The sequence below is a fragment of the Ambystoma mexicanum genome, chromosome 10 (assembly GCF_040938575.1).
Source record: "Ambystoma mexicanum isolate Mex_15411 chromosome 10, UKY_AmexF1_1, whole genome shotgun sequence".
In the NCBI taxonomy this organism is placed as follows: domain Eukaryota; kingdom Metazoa; phylum Chordata; class Amphibia; order Caudata; family Ambystomatidae; genus Ambystoma; species Ambystoma mexicanum.
This window is the reverse complement of record NC_090932.1, coordinates 1408237602-1408260501: the sequence shown is the minus strand read 5'-3', so window position 1 is coordinate 1408260501 and position 22900 is coordinate 1408237602. Positions and strand designations below refer to the sequence as shown.

The window sequence follows — 22900 nt, the reverse complement described above, 5'->3', positions numbered from 1 at the left end:
TCTGATAAGTATTCTGTACTGCTATTAAGCAGTGACCAGTATCATATTAAATTATTATGGAGATGTACGTTTAAGTATTCATTTAGAGCATTAATCTACTTTCTTTAGAGGACACAAGGCTGAAGGACTCTGCAAGGGGTGGTCCCTCTACTGGCTCCCTCTGGCAACTCTCACCCCACTTCCTGGATATCAGCTCTCTCCCAGGGCCTTTAGGTAGTTCCAGGAACCAGCTCCATCTGAATGTAATCATATTCTGCCACCTAAGCATTGTGCACTTCCTTCTGATTCAGTCCCAGTCTGGAATGAGCCTCCCCTGGATGGCTTTGGACCTCTTGCAGAATGACTTTCTTCCAAATCAGCCAGTCACCATATGAGATCCCTGGTATTCTTCCATGACACCGTTTTTCTGCACTTGATGTCCTTCTCTGTATAGTTACAGCCTTTTAAAGAAAATAGCCCTTCTCTTTAAGAGGTATTCATGACAAAATGGTCTGTTCATTCACAGTTTTCATTGGATGCGTGCACTTCAGGACACGTCGCCATAGTACGTCCTCTGCCCCTGATTGGATAAGAGTGTGTAGATCTTTCTGGGATAGGTGGATTCCTCAAATTTCTTCCTCCCCTTTTCCGGAGAAGGAATCACATGCTCCTTTTCATCCCTCCTCTTAGCAAAATGACATTGTCAAGAGGTCAATTGGGCAAAATAAGTGTAAAGTCACAATGCTTCCACCTCCTTTAAAAATTACTGCATCAAACGTTTCTAAGTGTGCTGCTAACTGAGATGTGTCTTGGATTCCGATAGACAACTTTGCTTCTATTTAATCTAAAATATATGTTCATATTAAAATATGGCAGTATCCCTGTCAAACTAACCTATTTTGTAAGTCCTTTATTTGCAGATCACATTCATATTTTCGGTTTTTATTCAGCGGATTTAGTTGTTATGCAGGATTGTAGCTCTTGCAAACATCCCCTTTAAAAGTGCATGGTTTCATAATGTCTTCCAGTTTAATTTCTGCTGTTCACAGCGCCCACTTTGGATGCATCATTCCCAACAAGATACAAGCCTATTCAACTACCCAGAGCCAGCTGCACCTATACTCCATTAACGCAGTACCAGAGTTTACCACCATCTATTGTTAATGCAGCCATGTGTAAAGCTCCATGCAGGATTGTCATAATGTATTTGGATTCTGATTGTGTCACCCACCCACACTTTTGCTAGCTAAATAAAAATAGTCAGATGATTGTGATCATATCCCCCTTGCTTGTGCAAGGCTAGAGGTTACTTTGCTACTCTGTATTTCACAGAGAAATCCAACTGAACAGTGGACTAATGTTACACAGTGGTTGTTTGGTAGCTGGGCAATTGTCTGTACCAGGACTAGATGTTGGAAGGAAATCTTTCTTTAGATATAACATGTGCTTTTATTTTTGGAGTCATCATCACTCGATACATAATGTAGCTTATTTCCATTGTGGCATAACATGATTGAAAGGCGTGAAGGCCTTGAGTAAGGCTGTAACGCTTTTCAAACACTTAACGCCATATTTTCATGCATTTGTATGGCAGAGAGGAGAGACGGAACGCAACTTGCATTTCCACCACCTCCCTTTCTCTCTGCCACATATATGCTCCAGCATGGAGTTTCTTGTCGGTGCAAATGCTGGAGATCTCGTTGAGGTCTGCCAGCTTTATGCACCTGGATAAAGCAGGCGGACCCCATAGAGATCCATTGTAAATGATGCTTGTATGGAAGGCAGCATTCGTTAATATGTAATTGTGAACACTGCTTACAATGCGTGCACGACAAGCAGTGCTCACGAGCATTTATCACAGCATAGCGTAGGCAAAAGGCAGTTTACACATATGAACATTACCTTTTGCCCTGCACATTTGCACCCTGCTATGCAAATGATGAAAATGTTGGGGTGAGATGGGGTGCTGCTTACATCTATGTCAACATGTACCGACCACCCGCTGCCAAATTACACTTTGGAGCAACATGCGTTCCAAAATGTAATAAACAGGATTATGTTAATTTATTCCCATGTCTTCCTTTAGGCTCATCAAGAAGTCCCTGAAAAACAGATAAGTTGCAGATCTCAAGGTAATTCTGATTTGTTTCTCTCACTGCTAAATGTAACAATTAGAGACATGTTTTTGAATCCGTTGTTAAATAAGCCAAAAGTTTGTGATGTCGTATGAAAACGTGTGAAAACGTGAAGTTCACAAAACAATCCTGTTGTATGAGACCTCCCACTTAAACTTTGCTGTTCCCAGATCGTATTGCTAGTCTAAATTCCCACCAGTTTTCACCTCTATTATACATTTCAAAAAGTTCCAATACCATTGCACCCGGTCCGCATGGTACTTAAGTATTCTGTGTGGCTTTAAAGACAGCCATTCTGGCGGCAGCTAGTTTATTTTTATTTCTGCCAGTCCTTTCAATTATGGATGGAAGTTAGATGAGGCTCCCAGTAAAATAAATTTGTTCTTTTTTTGGTAATTTATGTTTGAATTAAAATATGTATGGGCATTTATTACTGTGTTTGTCTTTATTGGAAACAATATATACTAAGTACATATTCTGTTTAGGAATTCAAAGCTCTTCTGAAGGGGCCCCTGAGGGACCCTCATGTATGGAAACAAGGCACAATCCCCACACACGAACTGATATGCCAGGCACGAGGTTGTATTCCCAAAATCTAGGATTTATTGCAAAGCAAATAGTCTCAGTTGGCCAACTGGTCCCACGTCCCGCGACGTGCGTCTACCAGACCTCGGGGGATGCAAGTGAGAGAAATTCGTACAACAGTTACATATATACAAAACAAGCATCTAGTAATCAGTAGTGTCACAACTTATACCGCCCCTACTGCATTTCCTTTGAACTAGGCACGATGATTGACAATGGTGACGAGTATGACACCTTCAAACATTCATTTAGTAACAGTTTGCAATTTTGTAAGCTCACAGACATAAGTCTTTGTTTTAAAGAACACAGTGCTTCTGTTTCTACAAGCAAGCTGTGCGTAGGGAGAGACACATTCCAGGCCTTGCTATCTTCTCGTTTCTATTCGTGTACTGGGGGTCAACTTGCTCTCCAGGGCTCTACCGGACTCAGGAAAGGGGGGCCGCAAAGAAGAGCATAATTCAAGTCATTTAATGTTCGCTCTAGCATTTCTACTGTGCTTACCCAGACTAGCTGGCACCTGCTGTACTGATTAGAATGCCTTGCTGCTCACTCTCCAAGGATATGCGAGGGAGGGGACCGGGTATTTCTATCCGGGTTACTGCGTTATGTTTCAACATGCCACTCGCGGCCTTGCATTGTGCACCAGTGAAGCAGAATAATATTTCAGCAAAGCAGTTTTACATGAGGCAAAAAGGCAATGTTAGAGAAAACAAGAAGAAAACAAAATGGCGATTTCAGTCACCTTAAAATGGCGGCACCTTGATTAAGCTTTTGCTACACCTTTCTATTACTAAACACATGAGGCGGTTGGTCTTCGGCCAACAAAGTATAGTGCCTTACGATCGAGGGGGTGTCTATTCTTTCTGGACTGACACTTCCACGTGTGTTGTGATTCCCTATTTTACTTCAATTTAAAGCAGGCTTTTGACACATTGGGGCAGATCGAGGGAGGCAGACTAGAACAAGCCATGTGAATGAAGATTCATTGTTCTTGCCAACAACCTTTTGTCTTTTTCCACACCTCCGGTTTATGGATACGCCTGTAGCAGGGCCTATAAGCCCGCCCTACAAAAAGCATTAATAATATTTAGAGATACATGTAAAGCATTGCTTTCCACACTGGTTGACATTCATGCAGATTTGCAAGAGTTACACCTCATTCATAGGGAAATGTTGCAATATACAAATGTTTAAATACAAATATTCTATCTATAGCACAATGCGAGCTATGCTGAGCATGACGGAAATGAGATGCTGGACTTGAATCTTGAGTGAAGTTAGTTCAGTAAGTCTTTAATAGTAGCACTGCACGGTGAAGGCAGGAATGGGCAGCATGGAATCCCCAAGCAATCCTAATAGTTACCCCACCCTATTATCAAAAATGTATGTAGGATTTAAATACAATTACTCCAGTGCAACAAATAGAAGTATCAATGGCGACTAAGTTTCATGTTTCGATGAGGTGATATGTGACCCTAAGGTAGATGTCAACGCAGATGGGTATTCATAATACGATTAAGACTCCCAATGCCTTCTCTTTCTTTTAAAGCTGCTTCGGTTGGTAATACATGAATATGCTGTTTACAATGTAATTTAGGTTATGAATAAACAGGCTAAGCAGCAGAAAGCTAGCATGCACGGAAATACTGGTTAGTGTACCAATCTTCTTCTTCGCCACCCTGACTGTAAGCATATGATTCAAAATGGAATTTATTTAAGCTATACTAGGTCCTTAAAATTAATAGTCAGTACACTATTACTATTTTCATTCTTTAGGGAATAATATATTTTATTTCTTGGTGTGATTTAGTTAAATACACTTTCCACACTTACTATACCTCGTTTCTTTTATACATATGTTATTATTTATAGTGCAATACATCATAATATTAGTACATTAACTAGATAAAAATTCATAAGGTTTTAAAACTGTGGTTAATGTCCAAGTTTTTCATGATTCAAATAGCGATCTTCAATTTCGAACCCTTGCTTAGTCACAGGTAGTAAGAAGGGCAGTGTATTTTTACCCAATTAGCACATCCAAAATACATCAGATTTCTATGGACTCTGAAGGTGTTTACATGAGGGTTACAATATTTAAAATAGGGTCATTCTCAAGCATCTCTTCACTGGTTTTAATCATCATAAGCCTTTCTTGAACTATCAGAGTATAGACAGATACATTCGAATGGATTGTATCCTCCCACGTATTCCTCATCTTGTGATATTCGTTATTGCCAGCTTCGCTGCTTCTGAAAAAATATTTCAGCAGAGGTTGCTGTGCTCGAGGTCGTGTCGTTGATTGTCCCTCGACGGGCTCCGTACCATGTTGACGTCACTGTTGGTATAAATAGCTTGAGCCGCGTCCGTTGGCTTCAGTTCCGTTTTTCCGATTGCTTCGCTCTCGAACGGCGCGCTTCGAGATTTTCTGTCAAAAAATGTCATCATCATCTACTGCTTATACACCCAAGACTGGGTTTAAGAAGTATTTTGAATGCGGTTCGAAGATGTCAGTCACCGATCCTTACTGCATCTGTCTTTGGTGCCTGGGTTCAGATCATCGAACCGGCGACTGTGGCTCCTGTCAGTCTATGACGGAGAAGGCCCTCTGTGAGAGGAAAGGTAAACTAGCGGTGGGGCATGAGGCTTCGAAGGCCACTTCGAAGGCATTGTCGAAAAGACATAAAAAATCGTCCAATTCAAAAGAATCGGAACGTCACAAGAAACACTCCAAGAGATCCCGATCTCGTAGTAGATCGAGGTGATCTTCAGCTTCTAAAAAAGTTAAAAGGAGACATGGATCTCCTTCATCATCATCCGATACATCGACCGAATTGGTTCGATGTCCTACTAAATCGGATTCCCCCAGAAAATGGGAGGACTTTAGAAGAAAGATGATGGAGGTCTTTGAGAATGCGGCCTCGACCCGCTCAAAGAAACCCCAAAAGAGCCAGGCCCCGGTTGCTCCATTGGATGACACAGCGAAGTCGGGAACTACTGCGGTAAGACCCATTAGTATGGATGAAACCCGTAAAACTTGAGTCGACAAATCGTCAAGGAATCTTCGAGAGTCGAGTGTTTCACCGGCACCTCATAAAAAATAGAAGTTGTCGAAAACATCTGCAACTTCGTTGGCGCCGACAATTTCGATATCGAAGCCTAAAACGTCTTCGACGCCTTTGTCGAAGACTTCATCGGGGTCGTAAAAGATCCCTTGGACACTTTCGAAGAATCCTTCCATTCCTTCGACGAAAACTCAGGAGGAGGAGAGGAGATTTACGCCATTACCAAAATCAGACTTTTTTAAGTCTATGTCTTCAATTTTTGAAGAAACTGGCTCTGAGGATGAGGAAATCTCAATGCAATATGGCACTAGACAAGTTCCAGAAGAATTTATAGACCCAGAATCTAAAATGAGAGACCTGTGCAAGACTCTGCATTCTGCTAGTGGCATTGACACAACACCTATATTAGAGTTTGCAAGACCTGACCCTGCAGAACATACAGATCCAGGGTACAGGAGTTTAATGAAATGAGTGGTAGAATATAAGGGCTGGGGTAGAGCCTCCCCCACTTTTGAAGAGGGCGATATGACGGACATGATTGTTCGGGCCCCCAGAAGGATCCAGTTCTCGCCTTCCATAGGGCGCTTCAGAGAACAGTGGAAAAGAACTGGGAAAGCCCTGACAACATTGCTCCGGTAAACAGCAATTTTCATAAGAAGTATAGAACTTCTACTTCTGATCCCGAATATCTGAATAGACATCCCACTCCAGAAAGTCTGGTTATTCAAGCTGCAACTACTTCGAGACAAACTGCATATCCAACCATACCTCCGAATAGAGAGGATAAGAAGGTTGATGCTTGGGCCCGTAAAGTTTTTACTTCGGGTAGCATGGCCTTAAAGTCAACCAGTGTCACCTGTACCCTAGCCAGGTTCACACATACCCTGTGGGAATGCATTTCGGCGGCGGCTGAACATATTCCGGAAGGCAAGGAAAGGGAAGGCTTCCTGAATATTGTCAAAGACGGGAAGGAGGCAATGGGGGAATGTCTCCAGTCTGGACTGGATACTGCTGAAAGTATTAGCAGATCCATGGAATCAAGCACAGTGCTACGCAGATTTGCGTGGTTGAGAAAGTCAGGTTTTGCACTAGATGTGCAGGCCAGGCTTCTCAACATGCCTTTTGATGGCTCGAGGCTTTTTGGTGGTAAGGCTGATAAGAGCCTAGGAAAACTACAGACCTCCAAAAGCGGCAGCTAAATCCCTTAGTGCCTCCATGCGACAACCTCAGAAACCCTATTCGGGCTCATCTTCCTGGAGGGGTCGTCCTTTTCGTTACTAATCTTCTTTTGGAAGAGGAAGAGGGCAGGCTTTTGCAAAGGGGCAAAGAAATCTCACTCGTGGTGGACGAGGAAATACTACAAAGCCATCTTCAGGAACGGCATCTTTACCCTCAGCCACCTCCAAATCACTCTGAGGCCTTATCATACAAAACACCAGTGGGAGGCAGAATCTCTCAGCATCTGAAAGAATGGCGGGACATTACTTCAGATGCTTGGGCACTGGAAACAGTAGCTCACGGTTACTGCCTTCCCTTCCTAATAAGGCCTCACGATCATCCACCGGGAGCCAACTTGACCAAAATTACAGAACCGCTCCTTTTGCAGGAAATGTTTACCCTGCTAGATAAAGGTGCAATAGAACATGTACCTGAAGCGGAGAGGAACAAGGGTTGGTACTCCCCTTATTTTCTCATCCCAAAGAAGGACGGAGGATCGAGACCCATCTTGGACTTAAGAAACTTAAACAAGTTCCTCAGGAAGGACAAGTTCAAGATGGTAACCCTTTCTCAGATCCTTCAGGCTCTCCAACTCCAAGACTGGTTGGTATCATTGGACCTTCAGGATGCTTACTTTCATGTGCCAATCCATCCCAAGCACAGAAAGTTCCTGAGGTTCACAGTTGGCGGTTCTCACTATCAGTTTCGAGTTCTGCCATTCGGGCTGTCCTCTGCCCTGAGGGTTTTCACCAAGCTGATGGCGGTAGTGGCAGCGAGTCTCAGGAGAGGGGGGATTCACGTCTACCCCAACCTGGACGACTGGTTGATCAGAGCACATTCTCCCAAACATGCTCAAAAACATCTGTCGATCACCTGTCACTTCCTTCACAATCTGGGCTTCTCCCTCAAGTTCAAGAAGTCCCACATGAAACCATCCCAAAAACTCCAGTTTATCGGAGCAGTCTTGGACACTTCCTCGGCCAAAGCCTTGCCTCCCGAGATAAGAGCTCTCCACATTCTGCAGATGGTAACAAAATTCCAGAAAGCCCAACATCTGCCGGCCTTCGATTTCCTGAGGTTGCTAAGCCTCATGGCACCCTGCATTTTTCTGGTGCCAGAGGCCAGATTGAGAATGAGATCCCTTCAATGGGCCCTCAGGACTCAGTGGTCCCAGTTCTCGGGGAGTATGTTGGATCTTCTGCAAGTCCCGAGCGCAGTTGCGCAGGATCTACTATGGTGGTCTTGCAACGACAACATCCTCAAAGGGTAATCTTTTTGGCAACCATGGCTGGAGATAACAGTAGTAACGGGTGCCTCACTCACTGGGTGGGGAGCTCATACCAACAATCTGACAATCAGCAGTTGTTGGTCTCCATCAGAGTCCAAACTACACATCAACCTGTTGGAGCTGAGGGCAATCAGACTAGCGCTGAAGGCCTTCCTGCCCTCTGTACAAGGAAAGAATGTCCTGATAATGACAGACAACACAGTGGCCATGTACTACCTCAACAAAAGAGGAGGTGTAGGATCACTCCCACTGTGCAGAGAAGCAATGGAGCTCTGGTTCTGGGCAATACGGGAAGGAATCTCTATCGGCAGTTCACCTAGCCGGAGAGCAGAACACGGCGGCAGACACACTGAGCAGGCAGAGCACAGTCTCCCACGAGTGGGAGTTAGCTCATGAAGTCCTTCTGGAGATCTTCACCCTTTGGGGAACCCCTCAAGTGGATCTGTTCACGACCGAGGTAAACCGGAAGTGCGAACAGTATTGCTCAAGGGACTGTCCCCCGAGAGGAGCTCTAGGAGACGCGTTCGTGGTGGACTGGGATTTCCCCCTACTGTACACGTTTCCTCCAGTCCCCGTGATTCCTCAAGTAATCAGGAGGTTGAGAAAGTTCAGGAAAACCATGATCCTAATTGCCCCGGATTGGGCCAGGAGGACATGGTACCTGGACCTTCTGGACATGTCCATCTGCCCTCCAAAACGTCTTCCGCAAAGCGAGGATCTTCTCTCGCAAGAGGAAGGTTGGGTTCTCCATCCAGAGGTCAAGACACTCAATCTTCACGCATGGTTTCTGAGAGGTTGAGATACAGGGATTGGGACCTTCCGGACAACATAATGGAAATTTTGCTTTCGGCCAGCAACAAAATCCTTGTATCGGTGCCGTTGGAACAAATTCAGTAACTGGTGCAAAGATAAGGATGTGGACCCTTTTCAATGTGGCACCCCAATGGTGCTTTCTTTCTTATTGCATCTAGCCAATCTGGGGCTCCAGATCGGAACAATGAAAGGATATCTTGCTGCGCTGTCCATTTTCAAGCGCTCCTCGGAAGAGGTTTCTTACTTCAAAATGCCATTAATCATTTAGTTCCTGAAAGGACTTACCAATGTATATCCACCAGTACGGTTTCATGTCCCAACTTGGGATTTAAACCTAGTTCTTAAATATCTAACTTGTATACCTTTTGAGCCTCTGCACTCCTGTCCATTGAGGCTTCTAACACTAAAAACTGTCCTTTTTGTAGCATTAACATCAGCCTGCAGGGTTAGTGAAGTACAGGCTCTCTCATGTAAACCTCCATATACCACATTTTACAAGGACAAGGTAGTTCTTAAGGTTAAACAATCTTTTTTAGCGAAAGTAGTTTCTGACTTCCATTTGTAACAAAAAATCATTTTACCAACATTTTATCCTCCTCCTCATTTGGGTAAAGAAGAGGAGAGACTGCATAGACTGGACCCCAAAAGGGCCCTCAGTTTTTACATTTCAAGAATGTCAAAATTACGTCAAGATGACCAACTCTTTGTGGGTTATACAGGTCGTAAATTGGGGTTGTCGGTGACAAAACAAACTATATTCCACTGGATCATTTTAGCTATATTGGAATGCTACAGATTAACAGGAAAGGACCCACCGGATGGGCTACGGGCCCATTCCACTAGGGGAATGGCTACTTCTGCGGCTTTGAAGAGGGGAGTCCCTGCAAAAGATATTTGCTCGGCTGCAACATGGGCATCAATGCATACCTTCAACAAGCATTACTGCTTAGATGCCTCCTCCTCCAATGAGGGTTTATTTGCCAGGGCGGTACTTCATTCCGTCCATTAAAACAATAACTAGTACTCCCACCTCCAAATTGACCACTGCTATGGGAGTCTATCACAAGATGAGGAATACGTGGGAGGACACAATCCATTCGAAGAACAAGTTACTTACCAACTGTGTAATGTTCTTTCGACTGGATGTTCCTCCCACGTATTCCTCATCGACCCTCCCAGCCTACCCCGCAGTACAGTTTACGTTTCTTACAGTTTCCTCTCACGGTGGGCCTATCAGTCACAGGACACACCTGAGTGTTCCACGAATATTTCCTCGAAAAAACAGAACTGAAGCCAACGGTCATGGCTCGAGCTATTTATACCAACAGTGACGTCGACACGGTACGAAGCCCGTCGAGGGACAATCGACGCCACGACCTCGAGCACAGCACCCCCTGCCGAATTTTTTTTTCCAAAGCAGGTGAAAACGAATATCACAAGATGAGGAATACGTGGGAGGAACATCCAGTCGAAATAACCTTACAGTTGGTAAATAACTTGTTCTTCTCCAACAAATCCAATTAGTAAGTGTATGCAGTAAATCACAAAAGTATCGAAAAATCAACCATAGATTATAGAAACTCCAAGCGTGGGGGTCTCCCCCTAGCCCCCCACCGCCACATATAAAGTGCAAAATAAAAATAAAAATTATCTTTTTTTGCCGCAGGATTTTTGCATCGACCTTATCGTATCACATAGAACCCTTGAGTAGCAGGGCTAACTTGAGAATCTGGTCTTTCAGCTTGGTGCCTATTCCAGTCAGTAAGTATCCCATGCCCTCAATAAAAGTGTCCCAACCCGATTTTACCTTGTCTCTATGATGTGATGGCGGTTTAGGAGCATGTCTAACAGCAGGAAGAACATATTGCATATAACTACTTCCACCCCAATCCATAGATAACCAGCTATAAGCTAGAATTCCACAGATGAAATAGGACCAGCAATAGGTGTCCCAACTAAATTTAGTTAAAGAAAATCCTTTATCAAAAGAGAAGGTAACCTCTCTCTCTTCCCAACATGCTACAAACCTGCAATGTGGCATGTGGGTAGGTTCCATGGTGTGGGCAATGTACAGTATAAAATATAAATTTTCTAATAACTTTTTTTAAGCTGTCTGTATTGCACTGCCATAGCTCTATATATTAAAAAGGTACATTTGTGGATATATGTGTGTGTGTCTGTTCGAAATTGTCAGCATACTTCCCAACATGCTACAAACCTGAAATGTGGCTTGTGGGTAGGTTCCATGGTGTAGACAATGTGACAAGTCTAAAATATGCCTTTTTCAGATTGATAGATTTTTTTTAGCAGTCTGCAATACTTACCCCTGCCATATGGCTCTTCATGCTGTAGTTCTGCTGTAGTTCTACGTTCATTGTTCCTAAAGTTAGGCAGTTCATGTAAACATCAGTAGTTCATTGCTCCTAAACTTTCCACACTATCAGGATTCTAGCTGACATTAGTGGCACTCACTTTTGAAGGTTGTATACTAATTGACGTTTTCACAATTGACCTCTCGAGAATTGACCTAATTTAGAAGGTCAATTAGGACATCTATGTGGGGGGAAACCCCCTGCAGTCCCCACCCAATCCCCTTATATTATTTATCATTATTATTATTATGATTATTATTATTATTATTATTTCTTTATTTGTTTAGTTTCAAAGAAACTTTACAAAACTTTACGAAACAAAGAAAATAAAAACACAATATATCGAATCCGTTATACCACTAAAACCAACACAGTATGTCCTACATAAAAACATCATATATTTGCCAGAGCATCAAATATCCAACTAAAACAAATAACTTTTTATAATGGACAACAATTTCATCCTGACAAAAATGATCACTCTTTATGTATTCATAGTTATGTACAAATGGTCCCAACCAGTTCATATATTCTGGACCCAGTATCCTACATTCAGTGAAAATGTGCTTGGCTGTCTCTGCATATAAAGTATTGTGACACAAACAACAATATCTGTCTTTTTTAGGTAAGCCCAGCTGTGGCCCTATACAGAGAGTATCTGTAACTGATTTATCCTCTGCCTTAGCCTAAATGCCCGCATTCCCCTATTAGGGCATTGTCAAAGATAGGTTTGCTGCTATAATTATTTATAATCCAAAACCAACCCAATACATATATAAAATAACTAAAATAATATAAAGGTCAATTGTGCAGAAGGTCAATTAGAGCCACTATAATTAGGTCAATTGTGCAAAAGGTCAATTGTAAAAGGTCAATTTGGGTAATACCCTTTTGAAGTCATGCGGGTGACACAAAACAGTGCTTTTGTAGTAATGCGGGTGACAGGAAATGGTGCATGTCTCTTCAGTAGTGTCCACAATGAAGTTGTCCATCACATCGTGGCAAATCTTGCATGATAATTACAAAAACTTAATTTCCCATGAAAGTTGATGAATACGAAGCTTGCTTATGTGAGGTAGGCATGGTATCACAAGTTAGACACAGACACAAATATACAGGTTTCAACACCTTTATTAAGCTTTGAATCGGGGTTGGAGACCTCCTAGCTGGCCCTAAATCTATAATGGTAGTAGTCTTGACCATTAAATAAAGGTAATCAGTCAGTCTAGTCAATATAAAGAAATGTCTATATTCGAAACCTACGCTTGCCCTCACGCTTTTACAATAACTATAACTAAGTGGTGGGAAATAAGTCAAAAGAGTGTTTCCAAAGAAAGTCAGGATGGCAGTGGAGTTGGATGACATTCCCTTCCCAAAGTATGAGTAATAAGAGTTTGTTGGACACTTGGGTGGCTTGTTTGCACAGTTCAATGGGGCTCAGTTCTTCCAGGCTTCCCTCGCCTGGCTCGGAATTCACACAGTTCAACAGCATGCAGTTCACTCAGGCTTCCCTCGCCTGGTTTGGTATTGTTAGTTTTTTTGAAGTCCAACTAAGGGCTTAGTAAAACCATTCAAATGAGGTAGTTCAAGACTCCATAAGGAGTGTTGAACTGCCTATACTCGGGTGGTACTAGCATAAGGCTGTACCACCTGAGTATAGGGTAGCGTAGACAGAGCAGCAAGGTTTATCTTAGGAGGGAGAGAGGTCTGTAGAATCGGTACAATGAAATTGTGATACAAATTGTCCAAAGAAACACTGACACACTATGCATTGTAAAAATAAATGGTTTATTTAAATACAAGTAGGCCCAGATAAATTGTGGGGGAAATAAGTACCGTCACATTATATATAGGCACATTATAAAAACACAACATTATGCTTTCAAGTGCACGGACCAAAGCATAGACCTAGTTATAGATAAGTCAGACATTTTTTTGTCTCCATATAACTTTTTAATTAACATTTTCAAACTTTTCCAACACAATATGAACCTCCCCCTGTAGTCCGAACTTGATCCCTTCCCTAGCCCCTCTATCCTCCCTTTCTTGGTCTCTCACTCCTTTGTGCATTGAGCCCATTTAGAACAAGGGATGGCCTTTGCTTCGAAAAGTCCCCCAACATGAGCTCCTTATGGTCAATGTCCCCATCTGATCACAGCAGTCTCAGCAATCTCATTCTCCTCGAGCACCAGCTCCCCCTGGTCCCGTTACGGAGGAACCCCAATACCTGAGACCAATCTGTTAAAAATCCTTGGTGATCACCTTTTAGAGAGGTTACCCATTCCAGTGCAGCCAAGTTCTAAACTTTTCACACCCATTCGTGTTCCCTGGGGGGGTCTTTTAATTTCCATTTTTGCACCACCCCAAATGCCCCTGCCATCATTAATATGATGTGCACTTTACATTCTGCTCTAGTGGTTAGATCCTCCAGAGGCCCCCCCAAGACCAGCATGTGCATGTCTCTGTTGCCGCCTCCCATCATTCCCAGGGTCTGCAAGATCTTCTTTCATTATAATCATCTGCTTCTGGACTGCGTCTGTAATCCTGTCCCCAAAGTCACTGAAATATAGTTTAAGCAGTGTGTCACGTTAGGTCTTGGTCTTCTATTCTTGGTCCTCCATGCTCTGTTTATTCTTGGCTCTGTTGCATTCCCAGGGGTGAGCTAGCATCTCTGCTCCACATCTTCTGAGGACTGCTCTCTGGGAGATTCCTGGACCCCCTTCAAAGTTGTTGGGGTATACTTTCCCCTATTTTTGGACAGTGTCCCTCACTGCCCTTTCTCTTGAATTTGCCTGGCCTTTCTGGGGCAGTGTTCCTTTCCCCCAGGTTTCACTTCCTTGCCCCTTTCCTTTGTTGTGGCTTAGGCGATTGCCGCCTTGTTCTCTTAGTTATACTTGTGCCCGGAGGAGGAAATGCTCAATTCTGCGCTACAGGTGCTTGACTCGTGAAAGCCTTGTTTGATGGATGTTGTTTTACACTGTGGGCCTATGGAATTCTCTCGGGCACTAGCCTTCCTTCCCCTTTTTAGGGGGAGAGCGTTTGTACTCCCCTCGCTCTCCAGACCTTCACTTGTTAAGTCCACCTCTCCAATGAACGGATCTTATATGGGGTGTCGGGGGTAGAACCGCTAGGTGCCACCATTCTGGTCTGGTTTAGATCCCAGAGCTTTCCCAACTACTGAGACATGTGCCCCTGCCAGTCCCCCTTGCCAGGTCTTGTCACTGACCTGGTGATTCCCCCCCACCACCGCTTTGGTCTCCTAAAGGAGGATAGTTGGCTCTGTCTTCCTTGCCACTTGCCTTGACTCCTGTCGTCCTCCCCCACGGTTTCACTGCTTCTGCTGGCTCCTCCTCTCATTCCCCTGCTTACCGCTTAGCTTTTCCCAAACATTGCGGCTGGAGGAAGCCGGACTGCTTCCACTCTTCTTTTAATCATGTGGTCCCTCACACGCCAGGCTGATCACTGCCCTTCTTTCGCCTTCTCACAGCCTCTGGCTGGGACCCTGCCACGAGGGGCTCAGGGGCCTCTTCTTTTCTCCTGCGGGGTTTGGGAGCTCCCCTCTTGTTCCTCTAGTTTCGGGATCTCGGATTTGCTCTGTCGCGGGGTCAGCGAAATGCTCCCTTGATTACAGCCATGGCCGGATCTGCAGCCTGCGGGCCGTGTCGGCGTTTCTCTTTGCCAGTAGTTTTGCTCGTCTTTGGATGGAAGGAGAGGAGAACCAGCCCCCTCCTGCCCAGGCTCTTCCACCGCGATGTACAAAGCCTGGGTAGGGAGTTCTTGTTCAAATAGCAGTGATTTTGATCCCGGGGTTCATCAGATCATTGATCACAGTGCTCTACTACTGACTGGCAGCCATCTTGGAAAAACAGGTCAGACCTTTTTATACACATTCAGTATAGGCACACATGTTCTTGGAGTAAAACCAAAAGCTACTTTCTGATTACTTTCAGTAATACATGGGTAGTAGACCCTAGCAGTTGTACCGTGACACTCAGTAAGAAATCAACTGGACAATATACTTTTCCGAATAGTGGAACACTTATTCCAGGAACAGTAAAAACCTATAACCCTGGTTCAGGATAACACGGTTATTCTAGGGGAGTTGGACCTAGGGTTGTAATACACAGTTACGCTTACTTTTCAGCTCAGTGAAACACAGTCTAAGATCAGTAAGAACTTATTACACTATTTTTGGATGGCTTAAGGCAGACCCAAGTTAGCTACACCTAAGAACACTTTTCAAGAATGGCACGCTGTTCTAGGCAGGTAAAATCTAATGTTGTAATATACTATTACAGTTTGCTTTTCAGATCCGTTCAACACAGGTTAAGGTAAACAATAACTTAACTAGTTTTGGGATGGCACACAGCTAAAACAAGGTGAGTAAAACCTAGTTTCTTTTTAAAGGGGCTATCAGCAACTTAAAGGTAAGTATAACCTAAGGCAGACTTATTCTAGATGGGCTAACAGCAATTCAGGGGAAGCGAGACCCAATTGGGGGCACTCATATGTTTATATCCTAACAGGAATAGTAAAGTGAAACCAATAGCATTACTTTTGGGGAAGAGGCACAACCAATTTGCAGGTGAGTAACTAAACCTTCCGATCTACTTTCTGTTAGAATGGCAAGACAGTTTCTAAGGAAAGTAAGACTTTGAGAATACTTATTTAAGAAGGCACACAGCTTATTGAAGGTACGAAAATCCTATATATACTTTTCAGAATGGCCGAGCATATCTAAGGTAAGTAATAACATTTTGTAACTATTCACTCTTAGAGTTAGTTACCAACCAACTTCTTTCACAAGTAAGTAACTTTTCAACCCTTGTTATTCTTTTCAAGGCAGACCATTTAAAGTATCTAGCCCTTCCCAATTCTAGTACGAGTTCTCTCAGAATCAGAAGAGGGAACCTAGTGATATGATATGATAGGTTATTTATAACATGCATAATAAGCAGAGGTTTCTAAGCGCGGACCCGGGGATCGAACCTGTGTTACTGTGTTGTCTTTCTTCCAAGGCGAGCATGTTGCCGCTGAGCTATCCTCCCGAGACCAGGCATGGTCTAGGAGGCAGCAGTAGGCAGGGTGAGATAGTGCTCAGTTGCAGGCAAAGTCAGAGTTCAAGAGGAAGACTGTTTAAACAAGTAAGTGTTTCACTTTAAAGTTAGTTGGGGGGTACAGGGACTTCAGGGAAGACACCGTAGGAGAATTCCAGCAGTGGGCCTGGGTGAACTGGACGGGAGATCTCCCAATCACAGTAGCACTGCAAGGATACACAGGAATCACAAGCGACTGAAGGTAAGTAAATACCCCAGTCAGCACAGTACCAGTTGCAGCAGGAAGACTTCAAGATATGCAGCCAAAAACCTGGTCGATGGATTCCTTTGTCTATAAGATGGAAGACAGGACTTTGGAAGGACCTTTGCAGCAGGGATCATGGAAGAAAGCTCCAGGCAAGCGTTTCCTCGCTGCTGGATGCAGCTTTGTGGATTTTATGTTTTTTTCAGGAGCACCGAAGAAGACTGAATACTCCCGGTCAGATTCTCGTCGTCTGCAAGGACCAGCACTCTGGATTAGGACTCAAATCGTATCTCTGGAGTTAAGCAGGATGCCACCAAAGTTTCAGCTCAATTCGGAATTTGGACGACCGTACAGCGCACAATGGCTTGAGGCACCAGGGTATTGTGGTATTGCAGCCCTGCAAGGTCACAGCACGACGTGGGATAGCTCAGAATGCGGGTCTTCCTGAGTCTAATGGATCTCACCAGGCTCTGTCGTTTTCGGGGTCCCCAGGTCGCTTGGAAGAAAGTAACTGCAGGCTCCGGTTACACAGCAAGCTCTCTGGTCGCTGGAAATTGCTACAGCCTTCGTTTCTTCATCATCCTCTTCGGTTTCAGTACCACTGGTCGACTTGTCAACAGCTTCCATGTTCAGTTTTCATCAGGAACTACAGCACAACCTACAACCTACAGCAAAAACTGCCCTCTTCAATTAAGTATCTATGCCCGCTCACCCACCTTCTGCACCTCCATGTCCCACAACTTGGACTGCCATGCCAGCATGCTAATTTCTATTGTATATATTGTATACAACTAGGCGATGTCTCTCCATGGCAACAAGCGCATCTGATGCTCCACTGCACCTACTGTATGTTCTATGTAACCAAGACTTGAGTAAACACTGTAACCAGCATCACGATGCTTAAGGGCTGCTGTGCGCTTAACAAATGTGAATAAATAAATAACCTCTTCATTCTCTCCCCGCATTTTACAGCAAAGGGTGGTCTCGCTGTCCAATCAGGACAGCCAGCCCCCCACTGGGAGTTGTTCCCTTACAGGCAAGGTGAAAGGCAAAGAGCTGTGGAGTTTTGGACTCCTCCCTTGCTTCTTGCCTTTCCAAACATTCTGAAGCCTGGGCGGGTAATCCAGAGTATTCCCACCGAAGACAAAACAGCCAGTGAGGTCGTTCCCACCTTGAATGGCAGGGCAAGACCTCAGAAACAGCAAGCACACCAGAAATGGCGATAAAAGAAGAATCCCACTATTTCAGTAAAATGGTGGCCCTTCTGTGCATTACTGAGGCTGAATTAACAACCTTCGAGTAATAAAGACTAAAAGTTATGACAGTAAAACCATTGCCACCAGCCATTCATTTAAAACTCACAACTGTAACAAAAAACAGGTAAGTAAGAAAGGGGATACATGATATCCCCCAGCACTTTACATAAGGTGGGATGTGCTGGATCACTATATAAAATGTAAAGGGGGATGAAAATCCTTCTTTAGTACTTGGGAACTGTAATTCTCCCAAGTATATGAACATGAAATTAACAGAGGAGCCCATAGGGGCAACCCAGCCTAACCCCAAAAGTTGTAGGAAACTATAACTTTAACCATACACTATGGAGAGACATTAAAATGTCACCCATAAAGAGTAAAAGACTAGGTAAGTGGGCAAAAAGATTCCCCTTCACCTAGGGACAAGGTAAAATAGTTACCTAGTCAAAGCAAAAAGTTCTGGTGTTGACACAGGTCAGGAAGATGTATCATTGATATGCATTTTACCTAAAGGGTATCAATTTCTCAAAACGCAGTTTTCTCAGGCTTCCCTCGCCTGGTTTGGCATCAACTCTAAATGTTTCACAATGGGGTTCCCTCCCCCAACATTCAATGGTTTACATGACGGAGACCTTCACAAACGTGCAGGATTCGCTAGCCCTGTGTGGGACCACCCTGTCAGTGAGGCTTTCACACAACCATGCCCCTGCCACTTCTTTACTTCATAATACAGTAACAGAGACGTTCGCAAATGTACAGTATCTTGGTTGTCCCTGTGCGGGATCACTCTGTTACTAAGGCTGTCTACACAGTTTGTGTTCCTCGCATTATACTTTACTTGGTCGTGCCCCTGGCACGGTCCTTCACAATTCTCCTTAGGGGTACATCTTCTCAGTTCTCATCACGGGTCCCAGACCCTCTTCGATGACTCCACAAACATAACCGTTTGTATTTCACTTTCGCTCATGCTTCGAGCCCTCTGTAATTCACAATCTCAAAAAGTCTCTCTTTACTTGTGTAAATGTACACGTGGCCTTGCTGCCACTTTGTTTCTTAGCCCTCTGTAATTCACAATCTCAAAAAGTCACTCTTTACTTGTGTAAACATACACGCAGCCTCACTGTCACTTTGTTTCTTATCACACTCTTTCAACAATGGACAATCAAAGCTTTCATCGTCATTGCATCTCTCGCCATATGCGTGTCCTTGTTTTGCAACATTGTATTTCACTCACGCCTCATGGCCTTCACCAACTGAGCTCCCTTCTGCTTCAAACTCACCGGCTGTAGTTTCCTTTATCGCTTGTTGCGTGTCGAGGTTAGGGGTCTCTGACACTCCTGGGCCTTCTCCCACGCCCTGTGGAATGAGCACCTGTGCCAGGTTTTCTCTTTGGAGTTTGTTTCCTCGAGTGACCACATTCTGGCTCCTTGGAGACACGGCTCCCTCGCTACGCTTTCAGCAGCCTTTCCACTTCTCAGGCCCTCAGCGTCTCAGCGTTTCGTTCTCCAATGACCGATTTCGGGGTACACCTGCCTGCTCGACCCCCAACCTGTGGTCCTTATCGGGCTCCAACTCGCTCGCTGTGTGCTTCTATGCTCCACCTCTTATACTCTGGGTAGCTGTCAATTTGTTTCAGGTGTGTGTGATTATGACTGAGTGCCTGACCTCATTACTGGGACAGGACCATTGCATGTTACGAGTGGTAATCTTCCTGATCTCAGTCTTCCTCTTCCTGGTCTCAGTAGTTGGGCTGACACAGAAAGGAGGGGAATTATGGGGGTTGTAGTATCCCATAAAGGTAGAGGGAATATGGGGTAAACAGTTGTCAGGAAATGGGGGCTATCATGGGTCAGGATCCATTAGCAATGGACCCTTCCCTAGCCACCTGAATAAGGGATCTCAGGATTTTAGTAGTGAAACACCCTCAGGTTTTCCACACATGCTTCAGCCGTACATGTACGGTTACAGCACTTCAAGCTTACACGCTACAGTCCTACACATACAGCACTTATGTTGAGGTCGCTGCTGCCTCGGCTGTAAATTGGGACACCAATAATGTTGCTGCGCAATCTCAACGCTCCAACTCAAAGTAGCTTGAATCGATTTACGGGATTTATGCTTTTCATATAATTGGCTTTATGTGGCTTGCTCCAGAGTTAGAAACAAATCTAATTTGTTCACACTCGTTCATACAGGAAATACTTGCAATATTGTCTACAAAGAAGCATTGCTTTAGTTCATTCAATAAACTTCATACTAGGACTGAAGTAGGAATTACTGTACAAAGCACAGGTACACCTGCTAGTTGTTTATAATAACGCTAGTGGTGGTCGATATAGAATATGTGCACTGTGAGGTTGGTATCATGGAAGGAGACGCGGACAACAGATTCCAAGCTGAAAGGTAGTATTTTATTAAAGAAAAGGTCATGATGGAGTAAGGCTTAACTTGCCCTATACTAAGGTGGTATTTCCATACCTAAAGAAACTAAGGAAAGTCTGTGTCAATAGGTTCAACATATTTTAGTGCATATAGTTAGAAACAAACCTTCTGCACAGTTAAAATCCAAGATATTCTATACAGAGACACAGAAGAGCACATAAGAGCATATTACAAAGTACATTTCATAGTTATCAACGAATACACTAAAATTTAAAACAGTTAATTTCCATACAGGCATTACAATTGTATAAAAATAACACAATCTCATTAAATGAAGAAAAAGAGTATAGAATTTAAATCAGTTCGGACAAAACGGTGCAGACTGTTAATTCTTTGAGGGTCTCTTTCCAGAAATATGCAGCTGAGCTCTGTATATTGTACTTCAAAACTGATCTAAGTCAATAAAATCAGACTTAATACTCTGACTCCTATAACTCTTTGTATATAGAGATGATGGCTTGGGGCAAAGGGTATGTTGTGCTGATTCAATTGAGTGGTTGCACAGACAACAGATATGCTTCTCAGAAGGTATTTTGCTCCAACAACCCGTATGTTCAAAGAAGGGTAGAATATTTAGACGTAAATATATAATAAACCTATGTATATTGAAGGCAAGCGTCCCCAGCCAGCACGATCCTCCCCGCAATGAGAAACAATTACGGACTCTCCCAAGTCGGGAATAAAGCCAAGACAGAGTGCGGGTGAGCTTAAATGGGAGTTTATCAATCAGAATAGGGCATGCAAAGAACTCTGCAAACTCCGAGAGCGCTCTGTCTGACAATAGCAACGACAGGCGTATTTATTCACAAAAAACGTCATCACTACCTACATACTATAAGGGGCACAAGTTCAATGGGATTGGGTGGCGATGACTAGCTATAGGTGCTGCTGCAATGTGGTTGGCCTTGGCTGGAGGACGTCACTGGTCAGCCTCGTGGGTTGGGCTGGGCCTGGCAGGTCAGCTGAGTTCATCCGAGCGGTGTTGTTGTGCCATTGTGGCCAGTGTCAGAGATGAATGTCTTTTCCTGACTTATTTGCCCTATGCCATGCACACCGCAGTCATTCAGTCATTGCAATGTTATCTTCTTTAGTAAATCTATCAATAGGTTATTCTACAGGTTAATGCAACACAGGAGGAATGCACCTTGTGAGGGGTTTGATGGTGATTTATCCGTGCATGGTTACCAGTGTCCTGTTTGACCGGTACCATAGGTCGGGCATGGGACGGGCGGTACATGTCTTTCTGTCTCGTTAGAAGTTATTATGAATGGGCTGTTGGTTGTTACCACAGTATTGGGTGTCTTCGTTGCACCGGGTTATAAGTCTGAGGTGTTCCGGGGGGTTGTGGGGTTTACGAGGGGGCGCCTTGGATTTGTGTGTTCAAGCGGAGGTTTACTGCTGGGCTGTAAATAATGCAGGTGGCAGGCCGTGGCCTTGGGTGCTGTAGCGGGGACTACAAATCTTTGAAGCGGCTCCAGCCTAGTTGGGGGAGGTGGAGCAGCGTGGCGCAGGCCTTAGCTCTCTTATTTGGCAGACTTTGCAGGGTGGGGGGGGAGAGAATGGCCTTGCACATATTCACAAAGGTATTTTTCTCGTGTGTTGCCGACTTTTGATGAGAACATCATAAACATTTGAACATTCTTATAATACTCATTTGGATCACTTGAAAACATACATTTCAACTCACTACATGTCTCTCGAATATAGCCAGTCTAAGCACCTTACTAGTACATTATATTTTAACAACTACAGCATTTAGTAATATGCATATATATTTGCATTACGTGAGGTAGTAGTGTGGTTGGTGGAGCATAGAGAACGAGACCCGCCATTGTACGCGGCGGAAATGGCATATAAGGGCTGTAGATATGTACACATGACTTGGCGCATTTGCCCGCGTCTCTTCACACGAGCCTTATGTACAGTTGCATTCGTCCTCCCCTGCACTCTAGCAGCATTAGTTCAGTTATGGCTCGGGACCGCGGGGTGTACGGTTTTCAATGATACATATAGAGAACAATCCCCCGGAAATGCTTTTTATCATTTGCACACCCCTGCAGGGGTGTGGGTCCTCCATTGCTGGTGTCATGTAAACATGCGTTTCATACAATAATTACACAATTTTACAGGTTTCTTTAGTAGAAGTAGTTTTATGGAAAGGATACACGTATTACAAGTAGTTTTTGACATTCATATTTGGGTATTTTTCTGCTTTCATCGGATGACCATTCTACAGTTCTCCCCACCACCCAAGCCTCGCTGACCGGGTCATGCTGGGAGCAGTGATACACTGTGGACGGTGAAATGTTACAGTGTTAGTATCTTATGCTAGCTCATGTCCGTTTTGTTCGTGGGAACGGGCTCACAGCGGATCTGCCAGGGTGCTGCGGCGACAGGGATAATTGAAACTCTCCGAGGGTGGGGGCCGCGCTACAGTGCGCTGAGC

General features: G+C 44.1%; 1 protein-coding gene across 4 annotated transcripts in view; it reads left to right on the top strand.

The window, feature by feature from the left end:
* USP30 (ubiquitin specific peptidase 30) overlaps nucleotides 1-22900 on the top strand; it is a 1160327-nt gene that overhangs the window by 482463 nt on the left and 654964 nt on the right. For all 4 annotated transcript variants that reach the window (XM_069619452.1, XM_069619450.1, XM_069619451.1 and 1 more), the window contains one exon: nucleotides 2066-2111. In XM_069619452.1, coding sequence (XP_069475553.1) covers nucleotides 2066-2111 — 46 coding nt within the window. The remainder of the gene's footprint in view (nucleotides 1-2065; nucleotides 2112-22900) is intronic.